Source organism: Falco cherrug, chromosome 10 (assembly GCF_023634085.1).
Source record: "Falco cherrug isolate bFalChe1 chromosome 10, bFalChe1.pri, whole genome shotgun sequence".
NCBI lineage: Eukaryota > Metazoa > Chordata > Aves > Falconiformes > Falconidae > Falco > Falco cherrug.
This window is the reverse complement of record NC_073706.1, coordinates 8,297,892-8,324,479: the sequence shown is the minus strand read 5'-3', so window position 1 is coordinate 8,324,479 and position 26,588 is coordinate 8,297,892. Positions and strand designations below refer to the sequence as shown.

General features: G+C 38.2%; 1 protein-coding gene across 24 annotated transcripts in view; it reads left to right on the top strand.

Annotated features, from left to right (window-relative positions):
* ADNP (activity dependent neuroprotector homeobox) overlaps positions 1 to 20,802 on the top strand; it is a 33,133-nt gene extending 12,331 nt beyond the window's left edge. For 13 of the 24 annotated variants that reach the window (XM_055722995.1, XM_055722984.1, XM_055722988.1 and 10 more), the window contains 4 exons: positions 1,026 to 1,332; positions 12,910 to 13,022; positions 14,500 to 14,592; positions 16,582 to 20,802. In XM_055722995.1, coding sequence (XP_055578970.1) covers positions 1,026 to 1,332; positions 12,910 to 13,022; positions 14,500 to 14,592; positions 16,582 to 19,722 — 3,654 coding nt within the window. In that variant the 3' untranslated portion in view covers positions 19,723 to 20,802. Of the gene's footprint in view, positions 1 to 1,025; positions 1,333 to 12,909; positions 13,023 to 14,499; positions 14,593 to 16,581 lie in introns of those variants that run through there. The other 11 variants (XM_055723007.1, XM_055723002.1, XM_055723004.1 and 8 more) reach the window with 2 other exon arrangements.
* The last annotated feature ends 5,786 nt before the right edge of the window (positions 20,803 to 26,588 follow it).

Genomic DNA, 26,588 nt, shown 5'->3' with positions numbered 1-26,588 from the left:
TGTGTACAGAAGACTATTTAAAGGATATTAGTATAAGTTCTTTCTGTGGTCTGTTTTGTTTTCCATGATTTCAAAATTGCAGATATTAACGCCAGTAAATTCAAAGATGCGAATGTGTTGGGTAGCTACAGAGAAATGACCGAAAGTAAACCAATTTGTAAAAGGTAGTCTTCCTTGACACCTCTTAAAATCAAAAAAACCCAAACCAACAAACAAAAAAACCCCACCCACCCACCCTCCCCAAATAAAACCAGCCACAAAACAACAAAACCAAAAAGCCCCACTCATCAGGAATGCTGTCGGCAAAACCTCCCAAGTAAACAGTCACATTCTCTTTTCCTTTGTTCTTGTGAATAGCAAGACATAACATACTTGGAGGAAGTCTGAGTAGATGAGTCAGGACTTACTAACTGCAGTTAAATGTTTTGGCCGGGTTTCCCAAGGAAACAAAGCTTATACAATTTTTCAGATTGTGGCTTGTCTCCTAATCCTCCCTGCCTCCTCCCAGCTAAGAAAAAAGCTGGCCATTTTCAACCAAATTTGGTAGAGATGGAGGTCTGAACAGATAAATAAGCACCTTTAAGTTTCATTAAACGTAGATGTCCAATAAGAGAAGAAACTGAGGTCTGAACATTCGCAAGTTTCCTTCACAACTCCCATCAGCCTGTTCCTTCAACTGGGCGCAGCCATGCCAAGTGGCTGCTAAAAAAAATATCTGTGGGAGGAGTTGCAAGGGGGAGGGGAAAGAAATCATCCTGCTTAGGCCTGGGATCTTAGGGGGTTGACTTTTCAACGCTGGTTGTGCGCCAGCTGCAGAGGTGCCAGCTAGGTGTTGTGCCTGGAGCTGAATATAGCAACTTGCCTGTCATTATTTAATATGGAGCTAGCAGAGGGTTATGAAGGAAAGAGAAGAAGCAGTAAATTACCTTGGCTCAGTATTTGAAGTATTCAGCTCCAAATGAAAGTTGTTGGTGCGACTGAGTGCATGTATAGTATATTATTCCATGGATACAATATTATTACAGGTACAGCAGCAGCTCATGATGCCCCGTAAAGCTTTTCTTTCCCAGAAAGAAAAGCAGGCTCGTGCCAGGGAAAGGGATATGTTAAAAAAGAGGAGGAGGCGACAAGACTATCTCAAAAGAAGCGTGGAGCCGCAGAAAAATGCAGAAACAATAAAATGGCACAGGGATGATGAGAAGAGGAGAGAAAATGAGCAAGTTAAGGACAAAGATATCAAGAAGCGGTGGAGACAGGATGAGAGAGAACGACGAAAGAATGTGGACGCTATGAATTGGCGCAGGGAAGATGAGAAGAGGGAAAATGAGCGAGGTAAGGACCAAGAAGGCCAAGAACCAGCAAAGAAAGGATGAGGAGGAGAGGGGGAGAGAATGACGAAAGGATGGACCTTTTGAAGCAGCAGAGGGATGATGAGGGGGAGAGGGGGAAAGAGATTAAGAACAGTTCCATTTTATAAGCATGTGCAGAAATAACAGAAAATATCGGTATCATTTAGTTTCAAATTTATAGGAAATCTCCTTTAATGAACTATAGTTCTTACAGAGCTAATTATTTTAATAAGACAAGATTGATCTGAGTATAGATGTATACAAACTCAAAGTCACAATGGGATAGAAAAGGCTGGGTTTACACATTGCTTATAAAATTGTCTGTTCTGCACACATGTTCGCAGTGAATACTTTTTCCATCAATACAGCTGATAATAACTGTGTTTCAGATCACCAAAAAGTTCAGGTTTTCACAGTCCTAAGGAGTAATGTGAATAAATGAGAGCATTAGGGAAGGAAGGGTCAACCAAATGTGTTCATAAAAAAGGTAAAACTGATGTTTTATGTTATTCTTTTTAATAACGTGCCCAAGAGATAGTTGTAATTGGATCCCCAGTCTTATTTGGAGGTGAATCTTTTAACAAAAGTTGTATGGAAGTGTAAATTTCACAGAATGTTTTTAGAAAGCAGTCAGTTTGAGATCCACTGTGTCATTCAGGATTTCTGTGTCATTCGATCTAAGGTGTTGGCATCAAATCAGTTGGCATCACAATTGATTTGATAAATTCAGCCAACACCTTGGCATCAAATCTAACAAAAAGTAGGTATTTACATTACAGTAGGAAGACTCCTAAAGTTGCATTTTTATTAAACTTTATATAGGATTTTTTTATCTGGAGCTATAATTTCTTTTTTCTGCAGTAGCCCTAAAACATTAGTTGTAGGCTACAGACCTGCAGTGGATTTATACTGGATGAGAGTCAAGTCCTTTGGAAGTCCTTCTAGTGGGACTGAGAAATTTGAGCCCTTAGAGTAAAATGGGTGGTGGTTCTGCACACATGATGATAGTTTGCTGCCCTCTTTACAGCTGGAGATGTCACAGCCCTTCTTGGAAGACTGGGCTTCTTTGCCTGCAGGGTGTTCACAGTAAACGTTGGGGAGAAGGGGCTGTTGCACTTAATCTTTGGTGAAATAGTGCCTCTTCTAAACGGTAGTAAAGAACTAGATGTCTGGAAATGAGAAACGGATTCAATTGTCTGCGTCTTTTGGATTTTCTGTGTTTAACATGTTTGGTTTAGGATTAAAGATCCATGCTTTTTTTTTTTTTACTCCATAAAAGTGTTTTGGCACCCCTTTTTGACTGATCAGTTAAGATGAGGCAGCCTAGAAAGACATAGCCGCACTAACAAAGAGTTGTGCAATTAATAACTGCTATGTGCCTGTGTACTGTGTGTAATGTGGCTGAATAATTTTATTAATCAACAAAACCAAAATGGTCAACATACTGAATATGCATCAAGCTTTTTTTTTTTTTTTTTAGTGCTGATCCTTTCAACTGAGCCACAAAAAAACCCCTCTACAGTGTTTAAGGGGTAGGGTGAAGGGTAAATGTTGCTTAATATGAGTAACTATATTTCATTGTGAGGGGCAAATGCTCTCAAAATGAATTACCAGCTTTTCACCTCTATGTTCCTGTGAGGTTTTCATTATAGGTCTGGGAATCATGAGGTGGTAAAAAGATTGTGTGTCAAGAAAATTGATAAATGCATATAAAAAAAAAAAAAAATGTTTCCAGGAGCCTCGTTTTTATTTGTGTAATGTTTTTCTTTCTTCTTCATTCCCAGTTTTCACTCAGTACTCACTAGGAAAGTTTAATTTTGTAGTTTTCCTTTTGTTGATTGACTGCTTTTTCTAACTATTCTTAGCTCTGTGAACTTAGATAAACTTAGAACTACATTCATAAAATTTCCAAAGGAAATAAATGGAATAGCCAGATAGTAACTTTCTGATTATTCCTCTAGCGTCATCAGCAATATTGACATCATACTTGTGTATATAAAAAAAAAAATTAAATTTAAAAAATCATGTATTCCACTGGCTTGGCTCCGCCAGCGGACAGGTATTTCAGAAGAATCAGTGGCCATTGTAAAGAGCATTAGGGTACCTACTTGTACAAGGGCCTACTTGTACAGCTTTGAGATGCTCAGATAAGAATGAAGTGGACTAGGGGGGTTTGTGTATAGCTTTTGGGGATTCCATAACTGTTTTTTACTTGCCATTTCACAGTGATGCTCTTTATAGACCTTGTTGAGCGAAGAAGTCTTCCTCAGTGAAACGTTTAGGATTGCCTACAATTCTGCACTTGCTTGTCATAGAAGGCTTTCTACAAACTGAGAGTGTGGTGGTTGAGAGATGGTGTAACTCAGTTAAGCATAAGGAGAAGACGACCTAGACTGGTGCTGTCTTGGCTCCTTTACACAGCAAGATTTTCCTCCAGATTATTTCTTTAGGTCTTTAAGCTATTTCTGGATGAAAACCACCATCTTACTAATGAGACACTGACATTAGGAATGTATTACACTTGCTGCTTGTTAGAACTGTAACAAAGCTCAAACATGAAACAGGCATAGTAAGCACTTTGAATAATGTTGTCCAAAAATGAATATAACATGATGAGGCAGATTTGTCATATTTGCTCAAGATTGTAGTTGAGAGAAAAAGACTGTCTTGCTCTGAAACTGATGCATCTTTCCCAGAATCAGAATAGCATTGTTACCTTGTGGGTCCTTCAAAGCTGTACACTGGAAGATCCTCTGTTTCATAGTTCTAGATGAAGTGGGCAGAGCCGAAGCAGTCTTAACATCTGTTATCTGCTGGTATCAAAGGTGGCAAGGCTACCTTTTGATGAGGTGCAAAATACAAAAGACCCACTGGAGAATTAAGATTTTAGTTATGCTAAAATAGAAACAGCTTTTGGGGTCTAAAGACAGGTGGAAGCTTTCTCTTTTTTTTACCACCTGTGATAATTTGACTGATAGGGGGGTTTTGCTGTTTTTCCCTCTTGTGTTCCTTACCCTCTTTCTCCTGGGCATACACCTTCCTGCAGGCTCACAGTGGTCACGTTGTGAGTACCGTGTGCCGTGTATGAGATCAGTATGTCCTTCATAAGGGAGGACCGTTTGAGAAAAATACGTAGCATAAGAAAATGTTAACTGTTGCAATATAGAACTTTAAAACAGGCATGCAATATTGTATTCTCCATTAATTAATTTTCCAAATAATGGCACAGTAACCTGTTTTTGTTTTCTCATCTTTTGACTCAGTTTCTAGGTGGTTCCAGTCCCTTGGTAACTGATGTGTTAGAGGGCTGAACTGCATGGCCATGTTAACTTGAAGTGCTTGAAGCTGGTGCAGTGAGGATAATTTATTTTTATTAAATGCTAAAGGTGGTTTAAAAATCACTTGGAGTAACGTAACAGGAGGATTTGTCAGACGGCAGGTTCTGGATGGTTTTTTTTAATACTGACTGCAACTGTTTCCATCTGGAATTTGACATCCTAGTAAGAGTAGCAAGTTGGTGAAGAGGTAATTTGGAGTTGAAAGTCACTGCAAGTCTTAACCTAAATACTATATCTGTTTTTTTTTTAAAAAAAGCGATACATTGAAGAATTTGGGGGTTGTCGAAACTTCTCTGACTCTGCAGTGGTTAATTTTTGGCCTAGACCTTGTTTCCTTTCTGCTCTTCTGTCATGCTATAAAAATTAAAGTCTTGATTTCCTGTGTCATAGATATTTGCAGTGTTAAGTTGCTAAAACTAAGCAGAAATTGTGGTTTTCCCTAATTTTTTTCATACTAATGCTTCGGAGAGCATTTCAAGGTGTCACAATTTAATCCTCTACTAGTATTTTCTTTTACCAGCTATGGCTAACAAAATTAGAAAATTGAGTAGACAGAGAAAAGCCATTTGTGGTGGAGCAATACTAACCTTGAAGTGAGGTCCCATTTTTCTACAGCAGTGAGCCCGAGTTGTTTGAAAACACTGAAGACAACTTTGATTTTTAACAAATGAGGGATAATGTTGTTGCCTCTCTTGGCAACTCTTGCCTCCTAAAATGTGGATATAATTATTAATTTATATCAGTCAGCCTGTATTATGTCCTGGCCCATTCCCGTTTCAGGATGTGATTCTGTCGAGTGAACTGACCTGCTGGTTCCTGTAGACTTCTCAAACTACAGAAGTCTTTGCAGTCATTTTGTCCCCTGATTTTGAGGTAGTAAGATGCACAAGTTGGAACTGTGCTTGAGATTAAATTCTTCCTGGGACTCTTTGAGCCTGTTGAAAGCCAAAGACAGTGCTTCAGTTCTGCCAAGCACGATACCACGTACACACTTGGTACACGGTATTGAGTTTTGTGAAGCCTATTAACTCCTGTGTGTCTGCTTACCCTGTGGATACTCCTTGCTTTTTCACAAAACCTTCCCTCCTGTTCCCCTTGAGATTTTTGGATGGAGGTCTGGAAGTGCTTCATTCAGGCCTTTTTGTTATCACGTGTGTGATAGGAAACTTGTCCTAGCTTTTTGTTCATGTTGTGCATAGTGGCCGTTACCCATAGCAGTGAAATAGGACTGCATGAAGTTTGTCTAAAATAGGTCTTTGCATCTCCAAAATGTGACTATGAAATGAAAACTGAAGTGCAGTGCTCCTAATTTAGTAATGATGTTCTGCTCTTATATAAGCTTGTCTTTTCTAGATTAGGCTACTGAATTACTCTAGGAATCAGTACCTGGCTGCAGACTAGACCTTTATGCTAGGTACTGCATAAATACAGAGCAAAAGAAGGTTCCAAATATTTCTTATATTAGTCTGCTTGCTTTACCGTTATTTTGTGATGAGTACAGTCATACCCTGTGTACAGCACACCAAAGATGAGTTGAGATCATCTCATTGAGTCAGTCTGTTTTCAGATTTTCTTGTAAATTAGTAACCCATTTCCTTAGGCACTTGAAGATACTGTGTGGATACTTCTAGCAAGGAGATTGTTGGTCTTGGTTTTAGATAATCATTTATTCTGTCCGCCCAGCACTGAAGTATAGATTGATGCGTACTCAACGTAAGAACAAGGGCTTCCCAGCGTATTTGTAGGTGGGACCCAAGTCTAGAAGTAGGAAACAGAAGGGCAGACACAAACTTAATTCTTACTGTGTGGAATCATGAATTTGAAAATAACTGGCTGACTTAAGAGGCAGATCTCATTATTGCTATTATAGTGAAGATAAAAAAAATGTTCAGGTTTATCTGTAGAATTATTTTTGCTGAACATATGTGGTCATCTTGACTTATTTTTCTGTGAATGTGTGTACAGATGCACATTCCCATACAAAGAAAAGGTCTATAATATATTAAATATGGGGGGGGGGTGAGGCACTAGAACAGGCTGCCCAGAGTAGCTGTGGCTGCCCCGTCCCTGGAAGTGCTCAAGGCCAGGCTGGATGGGGCTGGGAGCAACTGGTCTAGCGGAAGGTGTCCCTGCCCATGGCTGGGGGTTCGAACCCAGTGATCTTTAGGGTCCCTTCCAACCCAAACCAGTCTATGATGATTTAATGAAATATCTAGCACTTGTGCAGGAGTGAATAGGATAGAGTAGAACCATACAGGAAAATAATAAAACTTATTTATGCCTTGGCTAATATAGAACAGAATACATGGAAGGACAGAATGTCCTGGTAAGTAGAATCCTGGGCTGGAATTGTCATTGACTGAGCGGTATCATCTTAGGATAAGTTAATTCCTACTTTATTTAAAAATAAAATGCTGATGAGCTTCTTTCGAAAGCTACTTTGAGATCTCAGAAGTTGTCTTGAGCCTATAATATTAGGTAAGTAGCACTTCAACGGTCAGGAATGGATAACTGATAGCTGTGTAAAGTTGTTCCTCCTAGTCTCCGCTGAAATGCAGTGTATTTAAGATGGTTCACTTTGGGCATTTCAGTAGAAAAAGAGTTTAATGCTGCTTCTCCTATTTTATAGAAGATAGAGTTGATCTCTGGCCCTTTATTACGGGCATCCTTTGCTGTGGGGGTTGCTGGATGTAGTGGTAGCTTCAGTGCCAGGTGAAAGCACTAGTGGGTTTTGTCAGTACTGGATGCTGCACTCCTTGGCATTGTGTTCTGTTAAAATAATTACTTTGATCACAGCTTCAGAGCTGTAAGAGTCAGCCCTGGCTGTGAAGAAGAGATGTTCCAGGTGTCCTTGCTTAAACAAACTTTGGTCAGATAAAGGATATACCTCATTTCAAGAATAGCATTAATGTCTACATGGTGATTTGAGATGCTTCTTAATTCCAACTCCTAATAGCCCCATTCAGGGATGTGCCAGCAGTGTGTTGTGTATATTGCAATTACAGTTCGAGTTACTTGTTTCTGTTTACTTAGTTCTATTTACTATTAAATGAATGGAGATGCTAAAAGCTCTTTTTGTAGTCACAGACTCTAATATCAGACTGTATCTGGCTCTCCCCTAATGATTAAATGGTCCAGAAACTTCCTAAATAAAATGAACTGTATTTGCTTAAGGATGGGGGGGGGGGGTGTGTTAAGATTAGGTGAGCTGGATTCAGCTCTCAAGCAGAATTTGCAAAGTAAGGTTGTTCTTCTGTTTTCAGATGTGAAGACCTAATATCCTCTATTCCAATGTGTTGTGGTAGGAGGATCTTGATAATTTCATGTCTTAAAGTGTTGAGTGTGAGGCAGGCAAAAGGGCAAAGGAAAGAAGGTGGTGCAGGAAGAATAAGGATCTTGTTTTCAGACAGTCCTAAATCACTTTCTTGATCACTTAGAGTTTATATATGTCATGGTATATTTGGCACGTCTAGGTATATTAGACACGGTAACTAAAAGAAAGCATTTGATTGTTTTGGCAAAGAAGTTGTTAGTGGCATTTTGTACTAAAATAAGCTATTTCATAATAAGCATTATTTTGAGACTTGTGGCTGGCTTTCAAGTTTACAAGTGATTATTGCCTAAAGACAAATGCTGTACTGACTCACTTTATAAGAAAAAAAAAATTGTTTCTTTTCAAGTAAAATGAGTATATTTTTTAAATGGGGGCTTTGGTTTTGAAGAAAACAGGACAGCTTGCTAAAAGCTTTAAAATGTAATGTTTTCATGCATTGATGTTTCTACAGTTGATATTAATAACAGGTTATTCTGGAATAAACTTAGTAGGACATTATCTCCTTGGATTTGAAGTTCACTTGAACATACTCATTCAGATCCTGAACATACTTGACTAGGCTGCTTCATGTAATTTTTGATGAAAAAACTGAGTATACCGGTAGCTACGAAGAAGCTACTAGAAGCAATAGTGAACCAACGCAACACAGAGAGCAAAGCTTATTCAGTTGCCTTTAGAGAAAAGGAATTAGTGGAGCCATGATTAATTTCTTGGCTGCATTAATATTTTTCACTCTGGCTCTACGAACTGCAGCAGCAAGGACTTTTAATAGATGGATGTTCTTGAGTTTTAAAAAAAAAAAATCTTGCTTGCTTTGAAAGCAAACTTGTGTTACTTTATTGTAACTCCGTGTTCAGAGCCATACTTTCAAATCCTGTTTAGGGAATAGAGGGAATAGAATGTTAAGGAAGTATATTTTCTTTCCAATTTGTGATCTGTGTTCAAGGATCTAAATCCACTTTGTGGTATTTTTTTTTTTTCCTATTAATGCAGTTCTAGTATCACACAAGTCAGATCTGTTTTAAGTCATGAAAAAAGTGACAGTGGGCTCAGCATTGAAAGCTATTTCATAGTGACTGGCCTAGAAGAAGAAACTGCAGGTTGGAGTTGCTTTTTCCATCTGGGACTGTTAAGCTTCACTTACTACTTCAACTACAGATCAAAAATAGAGAAAATGGTATGACTTGGAAATTGCAAATAGGACACAACTGTGATAAACCATTTGCATTAATCAATAGGCTAGTTAGGAATTGAAATTCTTAGGCAACAGTATTTTTTTCCCATTAGACTTTACCATCTTTTAAACTAATTTGTTACTAATACTTCACAAAATTGGCATTGCCGATGCTCAGCCCTGTTGTTAAATATTTTCAATTACTGTTGTCTTTAAAATGGACCTGGCTGAACTTTAAGCTGTATTAGACATTGGTTTTGCAATTGAAGCAAAATTGCAATCTTCAAATATCTTTGGTCAAAGAGATTTTAGTTCTGTTTTTTGAAGTAACTAAACTAATGGTAGTATTGCCCTGAAATACGTAAATGTACTTTTTCTGGTCTTCATTTTTTTTTCAATACAACAGTTTCTCAATACAAATTCCTGTTTGCAAGGTGAATATCTGTTACTATTTTCAAAAGCTTCTCCACCATTTATGTGCTTATACTTTGTCATAAATGGTATTATAATACAAATAACGGGATATAGCCTCTGCCCAGAGGTGCCTGCACAGTTGAACTGATACCATGGTGTGGGCAGGGATGGGTGGAAAAGCAGGTGGCACGTTAATGAAGTTACTTAATCAAAGCCTAATACACAGTCCAGAGTTACAAAATCTTACGTATGCTGAAAGTAATTTTCTTAAACTTCTCTTCAATGTGTGCCTTTAGAAATAGCTCTTAATGTAACAAAGAGGAAAGGGACATGTGGATAAATTCAGAATTAGATCAGAAAATCTGATGAAGAAACCATAAGCATGAATGCAGTTTTTCATAAACTGTAACAAGAAGTTAGAAACTCAGTTTCAAACCTTATTTCCTAGTCCTTTATGAGGATTAAGAACAATTCACTGGGCAGGAGTGGGCAGCGTTCTGAAAGGACAGCATGAATCACTCTGAACCATCACATTCACTCTTGCATAGAGAGAAAGAGTGTCTGAGGCCTGGATATTGTTTATAAATGCAGGTGAAGTATTTGATTATCAAAGAGTACAGATGAGAATGGATACAGCATAAAAAAAAGAGCAGTTCATGATTTCCCATCCAAAGTCCTAAGAGGCTTTAGAGGGAAGAGCTGGGAAGAGAGCAGTTTATTGCCATGCTCTGTTTAATCCTTGCCTTCTCTTGAGACAGCAAAGAATGCCTGTAGAAATGCTCTTTGTAGCTTGATTAGGGTTCATGTTATGAGTAAGTGAACCTACGTAGAAGGTATATTTCAATAGAAGGCTAATTCTTCATGTTTCTGAAGTGGGTTTGAGTTTCCCTAAAATGAAAGGTGCCAGATAAGATGCAGAACATAGATGCTTGTCATATGAACTTAATTCTAAATTTTTTCCAATTCTGATCCTTTTCACTGAGACCAGCGTGCTGAAACACCTCTGCAGTCACATAAATTCATAGACCTGCATTTAAGAGTTTTGTATGTGAAGAAATCAAGATGTTTTTGATTAAACTCTTAACAAGTGTTACTTGGAGGAAATTAATACAGAATATTGAAGTACTTTTTTTTTTTCTTGACCATTGTTTGAAAATTACTATCACTAGTCACTTTATATGATGTGTCTAAGTAACTTCATTAATGCAGTTATAACTGAGTAATTTGGAATTCCTGAGATTTATAGACAAGGTGTAAACTTTTTTCTTTGGTTTAAGGATGTTAAAATGACACTATATTTGCTTTTGGTAATCTGTGATGGTGGCCAGCCTGATAAAAGTACCAAAATCCTTAATGATCAGCATTGCTTTGGTACTTCTGAAGATTTTCCTGTAGATCTTCATATAAACTCAGGCTTTTTTCCCCTTAGCTTCTAATTTATAGTTGTGGTATGAATCCTAAATGTCATGATAGCTTTCTACTCTTACCCAGTAGCTATTTCTGAATTCATTGAATTTGAGGAGACTAAAGCCTAGCAACACATGCTAGTAGCACTACTTGGTGATTGTGAAACTGGTTGAAGTGGTTTGTATTAGCACTGTTACATGCAGAACTTTTCATTTTGATTATTTCTGAAACTAAACAGCGTTGTTGGTGGGAATCATGCAATAGTAAGTTGTTAGTGACTGTCTGAAAGCATTACGTAGTAAAAGTTGGTAGGAGTATGAAAATAAGACTAGTGTGTAAACAGACAAGTAATACTTTAAGGAGTGTGCACGGTAGTGCATATAGAAGGGTTTGTTTTGCTTGGAGACACTTGGTTGGTTTAGTCACAATGCTTATCCTTTGTATTTTGAGAAAAATTCTTAGTAAGCTCTTTGTAGTTTAGCAGTTGCCCTTGATCTCATGATAAAGCAGAGAATTTTTGTCTAACAGATATTTAATGGCTGCAAACTTCCATTAACTCTGTATTCTAGACTTCTGCTTGAAAATGTTAAAAAATACTTTCAGGCTTCTAACAAAAAAAAAAAAAGTCCAGTTTTAGCTGATGTAGGTAGTCTTTGGCCATAACAGTGGATTAACTTGTTGCTACAAATCAAACCTTTTATTATCCAAACAAAGCAACATTTCTGAGTTGGCTTGTGGAAATAATGATCAAAAATGCAGCTTATATCTTCTGGGGGATATTCTTTATGCTACAGGCATTGGGCCATTAAAGCCTAGAGAACAAGATAAGAACTCTGACATTTTCTTGCTATTTAAGAAACTTCCTTCCCTTTTCCTTGAGAAAAGCCTACCTTTTTATTGCTGGCTCCACCTCCTCTCACTTCCAAAATAACTGTGCATTGTCAGGGACTTCACATTTCTGCCGTTTTGCACCTTCTTAAAGTGTAGGTGACTTGCTCAGCGACAGACCCATCATCAACCATAGCGGTAGCAGCATGCAGACAGAACTCCTCTATACACAAAATAAGACTAGGTTATTAGTGTTCGGAAGAAATCTTAGTGGTAATGCTTGAATCTGGGAATCCACATATCTTAACATTTCAGACTTCCTTTTAGCTGGAGAACCCTGATCATTAACAGACAGTTTAATTGGAATTAGCTGTCTGTGGGGAACTGAAAGGGAAGGTTGTCTTGTAGGCTGAAAATACCCAGCTACTGTACTCTTTCCAGTGATTTATGTCTCTGAAGAGCTCTAACCAAGCTTTCAGGTTCTATCTAAATAAAAGAATGCAAGCTTGTCAGCCATTTAAAGCTATAAATATATATAAAATATATATTTTTGATATATATAAATGGAGGAAATGGTATTAATTTCTTACCCTACCTACAACCGAATGCAAGAAACCTCTTTCTCACTGAAGAGATACTATTAAATCTATTACAAGACTGACACAAACCTTGAAGCTCAACTTAACAATTTTCAAATTAGTTAGGACACATGCACAAAAGATAAATTTAATTTTTAAGTACTTCAGTATAGGGGTAAATTTCATGTAAATACAAACACTCTTAAAAAAAAAAAGTTATTTCCAGATGCAGCTGATTACTCCTGCAATAGTTACTAGTTTGTTGCTTTAAATGCTCTCAAGTTTGTTAATATCTAGCTTTATGGCCAGCCTCATTTAAGAACAAATCAGACAGAAAATGTGCTAGTTTCGTAGTTAATGGTACAGCTCTGATACTGAGTTACATGGGTAAAATGAGACAGAAAATTGCTAATAATTAAAAGTGCAACATTCTGTCAGACCAAACACATTTGACTTAAACCTTTTCTCTTACTTTCTTTTTCAATAGAAACTATGTTCCAACTTCCTGTCAACAACCTTGGCAGTTTAAGAAAGGCCCGGAAAACTGTGAAAAAAATACTTAGTGACATTGGTTTGGAATACTGTAAAGAACATATAGAAGTAAGTATGATGCCTCCCAAGTGTCGTAGTTAGAGTTAATGCTCCAGAGTTAGTGGGACACTGAAGTCTTTGGTGTATGACTTTTTTGGGGTTTGGGGTTTTTTTGACCTGTTCCATGAAATGTTACATTTTTACTGTGAATTTCGAAGGAATCCCCTGTATCCTGTTCCCACACCACACGCTACTCTCGTCAGCTCCTAGAATGATTCCGGGATTCCATTTGAGCCTTGTTGTTCAGGCGTTTTTACCCCTGCGTTGCTTTTTAAGTTCCACACAAAGTAGGACAATAACTTGAGATAAAATGTACCTTTAAACACTTTTTAGAAGGTTTAGTGGAGACAAGATACACTTCAGGCTGTATGTGACTGACTTGATACATATTGAAGGTAGATTGTCCTTTGTTTATATTGGATTCTTACAAGTAGCACTTGCTAAGTGAACATTTAGGAATGAAGCAAGAACCAGGTGCGGTATAGGATGTTCTTGGGAGACGGAAGATGGTTCTGAGGTTTTCACGAAGTTTCTGTCAGTGCTAACAGTAGGTCATCAAGTTAGAATCACTTCTTCACCTGTGCTAGTTCCTAGAAGAGAAGGGTATTTGTGCTACTCCTCTGGATAAACTTCATAACTCATCTCAAAACTGCAGCTTTCTCTCCTGAACGCTAACTTTTGTACTGTCAACTCACGCAATTCAGCTCTTCGCCGTACTCTGCCAATTATGACTTGTTTGCTTTGGCTTTTCTGTTAGTGTCTCTTTAAAGAGCATTTGAGTGAGATGTGTAAGAGAAAGAAATGCCAGTCCTTCCTGGTGGAAAATTTGAGGGACAAGTATAATTTTTAAGGGTAAAATTCTGAACTGGGATAATGTTAACTTTCAGTATTCATTTCAGCGGAAATACTAATTATTGAGTCCTTATGTGCTGCTGATTTATATGCCAAAGATAAAATGCTAAAGTACTTCATAAGATAATTTTTTTTTAATAGGAATTGGGCTGCTTGACTTCATGCATGTAGTCAAACTTTCACTTTAATTTCACACAGAAATTCAGGTAATAAAACCCCCCAAAATCGAAACACACACACATATCCCTGCCCCACCCCCAAACCAAAACCAACCAAACAAAAACCCATACATCGAAGTTACAGCAACCGTGAGATCTTAAATGTTCAGCAGTAGCCGAGGAATACTTTTCTTCATGACTGCTTTTGAAAATGGGGCAGGGATGTAGTCACAGCCTTGGGTTAATTAGGAGGTTAAGTATTGAAAATAGTTCTTCAGGTGTTTTATGAGACTACTCACAACTTTTCACCTCCACAGAGGTGCATTTTAAATACCCACACTTCCTTGTATTAATAATATCTACTGTTTGTCAGCAGCACTTGAGGACTGCATGGATGCTTGCAAGAGTTGCTTAAGGGAGCAGTTGGTCTTTGGTTTTGATTCTCTGTACTCTCTTCCCGTCTTCCCCTTCTCCAGGATTTTAAGCAGTTTGAACCTAATGACTTTTATTTGAAAAACACTACATGGGAAGATGTAGGATTGTGGGACCCATCGCTTACAAAAAATCAGGTTGGTAATAGTTTATGTTGACTCGTCTGATTCTGAAGGTGGTTCATGCTAAAGGACGTTTTACAGATAGGCCAGGAGCTTTTCCTGCAGGTTTATTTCTTGATATTCCTTTGTTGTCAGTTTAAAGGACAGCAAAAAGGTGCACTCTTTTTAATTAAAAGTAATAATCCTGGCCTTTATCTTAGTAGTATGGATAACCAAATAGTGGAGAAGTGATTGGTCAAGAAATTTTACTTGCCTTTTGACAACTACATATTAGGAGCCCATCTGTTTTCAAGCTTAGCACAATTTCACCATCCTTCTCGTTGAAAGATCAACAGTTTTATACAGTTCATGATAAGCTTTTTTTACCTTTCATTATCTGTTTCATTACCTGTCTTCATCATTTCAGAAAAAGTTTAAATGACCACATCTAACTGCTGCTCTCTCTGCTATTGTTGTAGCTCTGTTAGCAGTCTGCCACATCTGAAGATTCTCATAATCTGACTATGAGATTTGGTTTAGGCACATACAGCTCCGTACAGAAGAATTAAGTGACACTGGAAGTCATACTTTGTAGATGTTCCTGAGCCAGTAGTAAAGGAAATTTTAATTGAGCTAGAAGTGGGGGGAGGAGATAATACTTGGTTGTGATTAAACACATTTAAGGCAAGTCGTGTGTACTGCAGTAGCCTCTACTGATGGTACAGTATGGAGTAATGCCAGCACTGACAGAACAGTGAAAAGGTGACAGATTTCTTAGCAAAATAAGCCCTCCTTTAGCATCTCAAAGATCAGGTATTGCTCTTACAGGAAATGGGAACCTGTATTACGATGGATTCCTAGTGTAGTGTTAATCTAAAAATGCCCCTTTATTACTGCGTTCCATAAAATACACCAATGTTGTCCTTTTATTTTCTAGCTAATTCCAGAATAAAAATGTAACATAAAAGGAGACAGCTTTTGTTTAGTTTGTTTTGTTGTATCTTGTCTCCAGCCTACCAGACGTCTGAGGCTTCAGCAGGTGGACAGAAGCATATATTCCTACTTACTTACGCAGAGGGAGAGTACAATTCTCTAGCTACTAAAAATGATCTGTGTGTTGCTCGATGCACAAGACTTGTTTTGATGCTCATGATGAATGTAATTATTTGAATTTAATGGCTTACCTCTGAAATGCTAGTTTGCGTGTGGCTGTCTTTAAGGCCAACGTAACTTTAGTTTCTGTTACAGCAGTTGACAAGAACTACATTGGCAACACGTTCTATTTAACAACGATAAAGGGTGCAGGGAAACTGCAATTGTGGAATCTTCAAATACCTCTTTTTCTTTATTTTTTTTTTTTTCTCCTTCCCTCCTGACTCGATCGGTTTAAAAATCGGGTTTGTGTGTTGATCAGAAGGAAAAGGCTTGGTGGCTTTCAGGGCTTCTGTAGCCTTAGTATATGACTTGGTAAGCTTAAATTCATTTGTTCACCAAAAATAAGTTTTAAAAAGCATCTTTTATAATTAAGGTTTGTAAAGGATTAAGGCACTGAAATAGTTGGTTATATATCTGTCTTACCTATAAATGTTTGGCAGATTTTGATGGGAAGTAACTTGTCTCCTGGATACAGTCTCATTCTGCTCAAACAGTCGTGCTTGCCTTTTCCTCCTGGAATTGAGCTTACAGTGAATATTTTCACGTGGCTCAGCTGCAGGGAACGAGGCCTTTTTTTGACTGGTGGAGAAAGATCTTACAACTTAGCCTTGCCTGCTGAGTTAATGGTTAAACCCTTGAGGGACCTCTAAACTGGCACTTGCCACATGTGTATGTTCAGATGATAAAACTTTTTGGGGCCTGATCTGCAGGCCAAAAATGGGACAGAAGAAAATAACCTAAAGACCTGAGATTGTTGCAGGGGGTCTTGAGACTATTAGAAACGTTATTGTTTAGAGAAGATCATGGACGTTGTTATTCTAAAAACCTGCTTTTTCAATACTTAGTTTCTGCTTTGTTCTTTGTTTTAAGGACTATCGGACAAAGCCCTTTTGCTGCAGTGCGTGTCCATTTTCCTCAAAGTTCTTTTCAGCCTACAAAAGCCACTTCCGGAATGTTCACAGTGAAGACTTTGAAAATAGGATTCTCCTTAATTGTCCTTACTGTACTTTCAATGCGGACAAAAAGACTTTGGAAACGCACATTAAAATATTTCATGCTCCAAACGCCAATACACCGAGTGGAGGCATCAGCACTTTTAAAGATAAAAACAAACATGATAGCCTTAAACCTAAGCAGGCTGACAGTGTAGAACAAGCTGTTTATTACTGTAAGAAGTGCACTTACCGCGATCCTCTGTATGAAATAGTTAGAAAGCACATTTACAGGGAACATTTTCAGCATGTTGCTGCTCCTTACGTAGCAAAGGGAGGTGAAAAGTCACTCAATGGTGCAGTTCCGTTAAGTTCCAGTACCCGAGAGGAGGGTAGTATTCACTGCAAAAGATGCCTTTTTATGCCGAAATCATACGAAGCTTTAGTACAGCATGTTATCGAAGACCATGAACGTATAGGATATCAGGTAACAGCAATGATAGGTCACACTAATGTAGTGGTTCCAAGATCTAAACCTTTGATGCTAATAGCTCCAAAACCACAGGATAAAAAGCCTATGGGACTCCCTCAGAGGATGGGTCCCCTTTCCCCTGGAAGTGTTCGATCTCTTTCGTCCCAGCAGATGATGAACAGACTCACTATACCAAAGCCTACATTAAATTCCGCAGGAGTGAATATGATGTCAAATGTTCACCTACAACAGAACAATTACGGAGTCAAATCAGTACCGCCAAGTTACGTCGGTCAGCCAGGGGGAAGGCTAAACTTAAGTGGTAACGCACCAGTTTCTATTCCACAACAATCGCAGACAATGAAACAGTTTTCAGCAAGTGGAAATGGAAGGCCTTATACTCTTGGAGGGGAGCAGCGATCACAGGCCTCAGCCAGATACTCTCTTCAGTCTGCCAATTCATCTTCTCTTTCGTCAGCTCAGTTGAAACAGACGTCATTATCACAGTCACAGGCAGCTTCGAGAGTATTAGGTCAGTCTGGCTCCAAATCTCCTGTAGCTGCTACAGGTCCTTCCGCTGTCAATACATCATCCACACAGAAGTGGAAAATCTGTACAATCTGTAATGAGCTGTTTCCTGAAAATGTGTATAGTGTCCACTTTGAAAAGGAGCACAAGGCTGAAAAGGTGCCTGCAGTAGCTAACTATATAATGAAAATACACAATTTCACTAGCAAGTGTCTATACTGTAATCGCTATTTACCCACTGATACATTGCTTAATCATATGTTAATACATGGTCTGTCTTGTCCGTATTGCCGTTCAACCTTCAATGATGTGGAAAAGATGGCTGCTCATATGCGAATGGTTCACGTTGATGAAGAAATGGGACCTAAAACCGATTCCACTCTAACGTTTGATTTGACGTTGCAGCAGGGTAGTCACACGAACATACATCTTCTCGTAACAACCTACAACCTGAGAGATGCTCCTGCTGAATCTGTAGCTTACCATGCTCAGAATACCCCCCCGGTTCCTCCAAAACCACAGCCGAAAATCCAGGAGAAGTCTGACGTACCTGTAAAAAGTTCTCCACAAGCAGCAGTTCCCTACAAAAAAGATGTGGGGAAAACTCTCTGTCCTCTGTGCTTTTCAATCCTAAAAGGACCCATCTCTGATGCACTTGCACATCATCTACGGGAGAGGCATCAAGTAATTCAGACGGTTCATCCAGTCGAGAAAAAGCTAACCTACAAATGCATCCATTGCCTTGGTGTATATACTAGTAACATGACTGCCTCAACTATCACACTGCACCTTGTTCACTGCAGAGGTGTTGGGAAGACACAGAATGGCCAGGACAAAGGTACGTCGTCATCTCGGCTAAGCCAGTCTCCAGCTGTCGCGCCTGTGAAACGTACTTACGAACACATGGAATTCTCGCTAATGAAGAAGAGGAAAATGGATGACGATGACTCCCCCTCTGCCTTTGAGGAAAAGCCCGAAGAACCTGTAGTTCTAGCATTAGACCCCAAGGGTCATGAAGACGATTCCTATGAAGCCAGGAAAACATTTCTTACAAAATATTTTAATAAGCAACCATATCCCACTAGGAGAGAGATCGAAAAGCTGGCTGCCAGTTTGTGGCTATGGAAATCTGATATTGCGTCTCATTTCAGTAACAAAAGGAAGAAATGTGTTAGAGATTGTGAAAAATACAAACCTGGTGTGCTGCTTGGTTTCAATATGAAAGAGTTAAACAAAGTCAAACATGAAATGGATTTTGATGCTGAATGGCTGTTTGAAAACCACGACGAAAAGAATTCCAGAGTCAATGTTAGTAAGACTGTTGATAAAAAAATAAGCTTGGAAAAAGACAATGAAAGTTCCTCAGACAGCTATGAAAATATAGAAGAGGAGTACAATGAAAGTGGCAGTCCGTTTGGTCAGCACATTTCTGACATGGGTGGGAAAACCTCTTCTGATAGCATAGTGGAGAACCCGGAGGACAGCATATCCAAGGAAATCATTGAAGAAAGTACACTGCAGTCTCCAGAGAAGTCTGATCAAAAACAAGAGGAAAGTGCTAAGTACGAAGAGATTATTTCTGCTGAAGAACCAGCAAAACTGGTAGGTGATGTTTCAGATAGCGAAGGTGACCAGGATGATCAAGATGATGCTGTTGAATGGAAAGATGGAGCCTCACAGTCTGAAAGTGGGCCTGGTTCTCAGCAGGTTTCTGATTTTGAAGACAATACGTCAGAAGTAAAGCCAGAAGTGTGGACAGATGAATCCTCCCAAAGTGAAGATGCCGGCAGCAGTAAACCGACAGTTGAGACAAAAGAGGGTGGATCTGAAAGTGATGAAGAGCAGTCGAAGTGGAAGAATCGTTCCTATGGAAAAGTAGAAGAGTTTTGGTCTAAGGACCAGTCACAATGGAAAAATGCATCAGAGATTGAGGAGAGCTTGTCGAATCAGCAGATGGAATGGCAGAATAGCACAATTGACAGTGAGGATGGAGATCAGTTTGACAGCGTGACTGATGGAGTAGCAGAACCAATGCATAGCAGCTTAACTGGTGTAGAGCTGAGCAGCCAGCAAGCGTGAGCTGCTCGATGCGGAAGTGTCAGTGATGTGATCCAATCTACAGCTGTCTCAACACTTTCATTTCAGTATGACTGCTGAGCTTCGATTCTAATTGGTACTGCCTTTCGAGTGCTAGGGCATGGCGTGTGGTGGTCGTGGCCGCTGTTACTCCAGTGGTTATTTAAGGATGCTGTTGGCTAATCTTGCTTGAGAATACCTGCTGGGATGAGCACAGTAACTTAATGTGAAAACGGATAAGCTGGTGGCTCCAGAATGCACACAGAGAAAAGCAGAGGTTTATTTTATCTGCATTTTCAACATTTATTTCACTCTTGTACATGTTCAGTTGTATGTCTTTTTAAACATTACCCTTTTTCACATGGTAGTGTAGGGCCAACCATACAAGCTACCAGTTCAACGTGTATAGTAGACTATGGGGAAATTGATTTTTTTTTCATGTATCATTCTGAATAGTTGAAATGTATATTTGTACAGTCTTTTAGACCTATTCAAGTGAAGCTTATGAAATTGTTCTTGTGTACCCATCATAGATTTGTTTCTCTTTTTTAGTGTTGCCCTGCTGTGTAATAAATGCTGTATCTAGTTTACCTAGCAAAAGCTTGAAACTGCTATAGTATGAATTTTGACAAACTTAGTTTTTGCACATAACCTTGTACAATCTCGAAACAGAGGCCAGCGACATAAAAAAATATATCTGGACTCTATTGTATTATAGAATTTTCTTGTTCTGAATATCCTTGACATTACAACTGATGACAAACGTATTTCAGAGCCATTTTCTGAAATCTTTTAAGCTAAAAAAGAAAAATCACATGCAAGAAACAAGTTTGCAGCTACTAATTTTGACACCTTTTAGATCTGTATAAAAGTGTATTGTGTTGAAGCAGCACACTGAGACAAAAGTGCTGTGTTTTGGATATTTAGTTTTATCTTTAGTTAACACCAACAAGGTGTTGTATTCATTTATACCATCTAATATATGACACACTGTTGTAGTATGTATAATTTTGTGATCTTTATTTCCCTTTGTATTCTTCATTTAAGCATCTAAATAAATTGCTGTATTGTGCTTAATGTAAATATTTGCTTTATTACATGCAAGTGCTACATTCCTGTTTGGTAAATCTCACCTTGCTCCATTCATTTCTTTTTTTTTTTTTTTTTTTTTTTTTTTTTTTTTTTCCTCCCTATCTTCTCCCCCCGTGTCCCCCCCCGTCCCCCCCATCTCTGCTGGGGCACATATGTTTAGTACTTTCTTACTGAATAGACTGATCTTCAAGGATATTGAAAATCCTACAAACTAAATTTGCCTGAATTTGCCTTTACTATTTAGCATTCTAGAACACTAATTTATAAATAGGATTGTAGTGCTTTGCTTGTTCTGCATCCTGGAGAAACAAGGTCTACGAATTACTTGCATTTTTCATCTTTTTGTACTGATACCAGTGAAGGTCACTTTCACATTTTAAAAAGTTATCTAGAACTGTGTCTCTCTGAAGCACTATGTATTGAGGGTAAATGATAGCAAAGGTATTTGAGTACTAACAGTTTAAAACATAAAGGAGCATGCCTTGCAAGCTACAGACTTGGTTTGGCTTTGAAGAAAAAGTAATTTGAATATTAAAAAAAATACTGTGATTTGGTCAAACCAGTCCTGCATTTTGGCAAGTGGGCAGTACAACAGACAATGGCTGCATAACCAGAAGTTCATTGAGATAATTTACTAAATCTAATTGTGACGGGAACAAAACTATTCTTAATCAGAACAATTAGTTCAATTTAGGCATATGTCTGCTTTTTGATACAAGGACTAAATTGACCTGTGAACCTTTCATTAATGTTGTAAAGGAGGGAATAGTTCTGTGTTCTTCAACATTTTAAAACAGCAAAACCCTTTCACAGAGATCTTGAGAAAACACTCGTATCTGCGTAGCAGCCTTGGGTAGGTATAAACCACACTTTGACTGACTAGTTTAACAAACAAGCCAGTATGTAAGCCACGGACAAGAATATGTGTGTGCTCTCATGTTCTGCAGCTAATTTGTGCTGCTGGTGCCCTTTGGAATGAGCATTTCTGGGTTTTGTTGAACAAATTATGTGTGTGAAGTAATGATTGAAGACAGCTACCTTTACATGAAGATAATTTATCTTGTTCTTTTCCCTGTGCACTCAAGTGGTAGAAGATACAGGAAAAAATATATTTTACATTTACAGCAGCAGAAGAGCTCCTAGTGTTTCTCTGCCTTAAAAGAAAACTTGAGCCTCAAGTCATTTGTTAGTCTGGAAAACCTGCTATCTGATTGAAAATAACTTTTCAGTCAGCCAGGTGAAACTTACAGATGTCAATGGGTTGGTAATCTTTTCTTTTTCCCAAAGCCAGGCTCTTGAAGTCCTAGAAAAGGTTATTCTTTTCTAAGAAAACTCGGTTACGTTCCTTTCTCCCTCTGTAGGCTGCTCTGTTTCGCAGGAGGCTACTGTCTGAAAAGTTAAGACATTTCAGAATTTGTTTCATGTCATTTCATCTAGGCTTTAAGGAGGTTTACAAATACATTTTTAAAAAACTTAAACAGTTTAATGGGAGTACAACCACATTTATCTGTTAAGCAGTGAAATAAAGGGTATCATCTTATGAATCTGCATTGTATTTGTCTCAGCATCTGGCGAGGTTAATTTAATTAGCGAACTCTGTAGTTAGAAGTCAAATTTCCCCATTCTGAGCTCAGTGGATAGTAAGACTATGAAATGCAAACTCTTAGAAGTGCTTCGTTTGCCAGAAATTTCCATGATAGGAAATACCATCTTGCATAGTGATTAAATTAAAGGTCTTGCACAAGAATAGTCTGTCTTACCAGGAGTATCAAGAAGGATTGAGGATGGTTGTTTTAAGTTTTGGCATAAACTTTCCAGTATTTGAAACAATGCTCTTCAATCTGGCTTTTCGCCTAGGCAAGAATTCCTGCCTAGATTTGAGGCTAACCACACATTCTTGAGGAAGTCAAAAAGCAGAGGAGGTAAATGGCGCAACAAAACTGGAGGAACCTTAAGCCCAATTTGTATAATCTTAACATATCGCACCATTATAATTTTATGAGATGGAAGTTAACCAAATTTTACATACGCTATTACAGTTCTGCGGCAGAATTTTAGAAACGTGCCAGCTGTGCTTGCACAGTAGCCAGCTCAAGATGACATGTAAATTGCGCTGCTGTATTCAGTAGGAGCTCCTGAAATCACACCTCTGCCCAGGCTTTGGCCAGCACAACAGAAAAGACAATTAAGATTCTTCTCTAAAGAATTTGTTTCAGCCAGTTTACCTGAATTGAAGCGAAGTGAAGCATGTTTTCCTTTTTAAATACACTAGCTGAAATCAAAAGGTTCTCACAGTTGCAAATGAAGTAGGAGGTTATTAGCATAGACGTTCTTTCTAGACTGAAGACAGCTTTATACAACAAAAACTCAAAGCTGGTGTGACCTGCAATTTGACTTTTGATGAATACTGGAGAGTGCAAGGACAGCGTGAGACACTTAAGGGTAGCTGCATTTTATATGCTACTTCATGGGTGTTCATACAGGCTTGGAATAACTTATTTTGAAGCACTGTTCATTGTGCTGCGCTGCAGCCAAGACGTAGTGGTTCAACAAGTATGCTTCTCCTCCTTTTAGTATGCTCTCCTCCCTCCATCTCCTCGCTCCTGGAAGCACTGTTGCAGCCAATAAGCTTTCCTCCAAACTAAACAGTTCTTTTCCCGCAGGGACAGGCAGACAGCTTTTGCCTCATTCCCAGTTTTCTATCCAGTGCATCATACGCTAAAGTCCCACTTGATCTCAGCATTTTCCTTTGGGTACTGTGACTTAACCCTTTATCTACACTGGGGTTTCTACTCAATCAAAGCCTTTTACATGATGTTGCAGAAATACCTGCATTGAAGTTTTATTTCACAAGCTCTTTATCTTACTGAATGCTCAAGTGACATTTAGTGCTACTACCATCCTCTGCTCAGCAGTAACGTTTCTGTAGCAAGAACTTGCCAATTAATATTTGACACTTTGACATGTATTTTCAAGACAGAAACCTGAATATTCACCCAGTATTTTTATAGGAGAATTCTATCATTCTGACCACCAAGAAATGAGTAGGTTTCAAATACCCACTAACACAGATACAGTGAACAGTTTGCCATTTTGTAGGACATATCTTTCATACACTGCTATGGTAATAAAACAAGTTTATTTCCATTTTTATCAGAACCAAAAGAATTCAGGAATATATTGTGTGTACTGTCTCTTCATTTCTGTTAATAAAGAAGCTGATATTTGGATAAACAGGTTGGTATAACTAAGAGTATTTTGTTCCTTTCATAACTAATTTGCCTGTCTGTAATACTAGCTCATTTGTAATAATCCGTTACAATAACCTGCATTGCAGGTGTAGACACCAACTAGGTCTGCTATTGCTTTATACTTTAATTCGACTCTTATCTTTCACCATCAGTCCCACTAATAAATATGAAAAGGTGGAGATTTATTTCTGCATCAGAAAAGCATTGGTCGCCATGGTTACTCAAAGCCACGTAGCTTTACTTTCACCATAAGCTCTTTTTTTTCCCTTTACAGAATTTGCATTGGATCCTCCATCTTCAGTTTTTCCACAGGTATTTTGAAAACAAGAGCATTTATTTCCATTTCTCCATATTGTACTGTATACAGACCCAGTCATCTGAAAAGCGTATAACCTTCTCTTCCTAATGTTCCTTTATTCAGAGAATCAAGTGGGTTTTGTTCCCCTAGACCCATTCTGAAGTCCAAAAAAAAAAAGCTACAGGTGCGGATATGAACTATGCTGCTCCTGGTCCTGCCTAAATAGCATCTGCCTTATAAAACTGCACATCCAAAGGTCCATTGCAGCTTTGCAGAAAGTTTATTTATACCATTCAAATTATATTACACAACAGCTTGTAAATCCCTATTCCTGGTTTGAAATAGAGTGCTGGAAGCTTCAGCAGTTTATTGCATTTTAAAATTTTGACATTGAGTTCACGTTCTCTTGTAAAATCATTTGTGCCTTTGTGAAGCTGGCTGTATAGCACGTTACTTGACAGTTTTAGCATGCTATACTAGAGTACTCTTCAACCTCCTGATCACTTAAAGTAAAAAACGTGTAGGAAAACGAAGAGAGGTTTTGTACATTTTTTTCATTCATTTAGGAAGCTTATCGAGTAAGTGCAAACTATTGTGATCAAATCTTAGAATAAACATTCCAGCCTCCATAGAGCTACAATATGATCAGAAATTTTTCACTTCCCTTAGAGATACTAGCCAAAGATCTGTAACAGTTGCTTATTCCTAACGTCATAAAGCATGAACTGTAAGAATAAACTCCGACAGCCTTTCCTAAAAAACTTTTGGTAGTGAAAAATTAATTATTTTGATACTTAGTACCTACATAGTTCATAGGAAAAAAGTCTTCGGTAGAGCTTTGGCAGGTCATAGGGGCGTGCTGCTGATCAAGGATGTCTCTGAAACAAGAACAGGACAGAAATTAATCTTATTGTTAAGGAACAGGAAATAATATTTTAGAGTTGACCATCTAGAAGAGGCAAGGGGACAGGGGAGGAATCAGCATCCTGGAACTGAAGTTACTTTCCAATACAAGGTAATTGGCTCTGTAAACAACACTGAAAATGTGAAGTTGTTTACTTTCACACCTGATTCTACAGACTTTGCAATCATCTTAGCTGGATTAATACCGAACAGATAAAAATAGAATAGAACACAGGGGAAATTAGTTTTAAAGCATAGAAAAATGCAAATGAATTAGCAACAATGGAACATACTGACTACAGAAGAAATATAGAAAAGGATTGGGTTTTGCTTCTGGGGTTTTTAAGAATTCAAGTAATTGATTAATCCTGAACTGAGGAGATAAAAGTCATTTTTCTGTAGTGCAACGATTCAAACCTCTAGCTAAAATCACAGTCTCAATGGAAAGTGAAGAACCTATCTTTCCCATAAAGCTAACAGTCTTCAGGCTCTAAACATACTTTGAAAGACTAGTTCGCTATTTAGATGTATTTATTTGAGTTTAATTCTCATTCATGTGTTTCAAGCCGTGCATCTGGTTACAAACATTTCTTGAGAGTATCCACTGCTAGTTCTTTGGAATAGATACTGGTTCTCCATATACATCCAGGCACAATTTAAGACATAAATAAATATTCATGTATACTGTGACCTAGGTACTGGCTACCCAAACTGCACTGAGGTTGTCGGAACAGGCAGGATGAGTGGAGGTTCTGCTGACAAAGTCTTGATTTGCACATCGCAGAGATCAATACCATGTTCTCAGAGAAGGGCACTTGCTAGCTAATAGAATGTACAAACTTTGCTGCAGGGAGAAACATAATGTAGTGATAATCATCAACAGATGCACATGGGTTTGAAGGTTTTATGTGCAGACCCAAGCAGAAGGAGATGGGTTCCTTTTAATGAGCAGAATACTAGAATTTTAATGTAGCAGATAAATTTTTTTCATCTAAGATTGAAAATCAACAGTCACAACCACAAAGTAAGACAAGATGAAGAATCTGAATTGATCATGTAAGAAATAATAACGAGGTTCACATCTGCAAAATAGAAAGGAAGAAAAAAACCTAAGAAACTGTAAAAATAACCAGCTGTAACAGCTAACGGTGGAATACTAACATTTTCTGTATTTCCCCTAAAATAGAAAAGTTAAAAGTGACTCCGATTTTCAGAGTAAAATAATCTGTCCTTTGTTTCTAGGGCAATATTGCCAGTGGTCAGTCACACCAGGAGAAAATAAAGCAGGAATAGTGTTAGAAATTACAGTAATTAAAATTAACAAG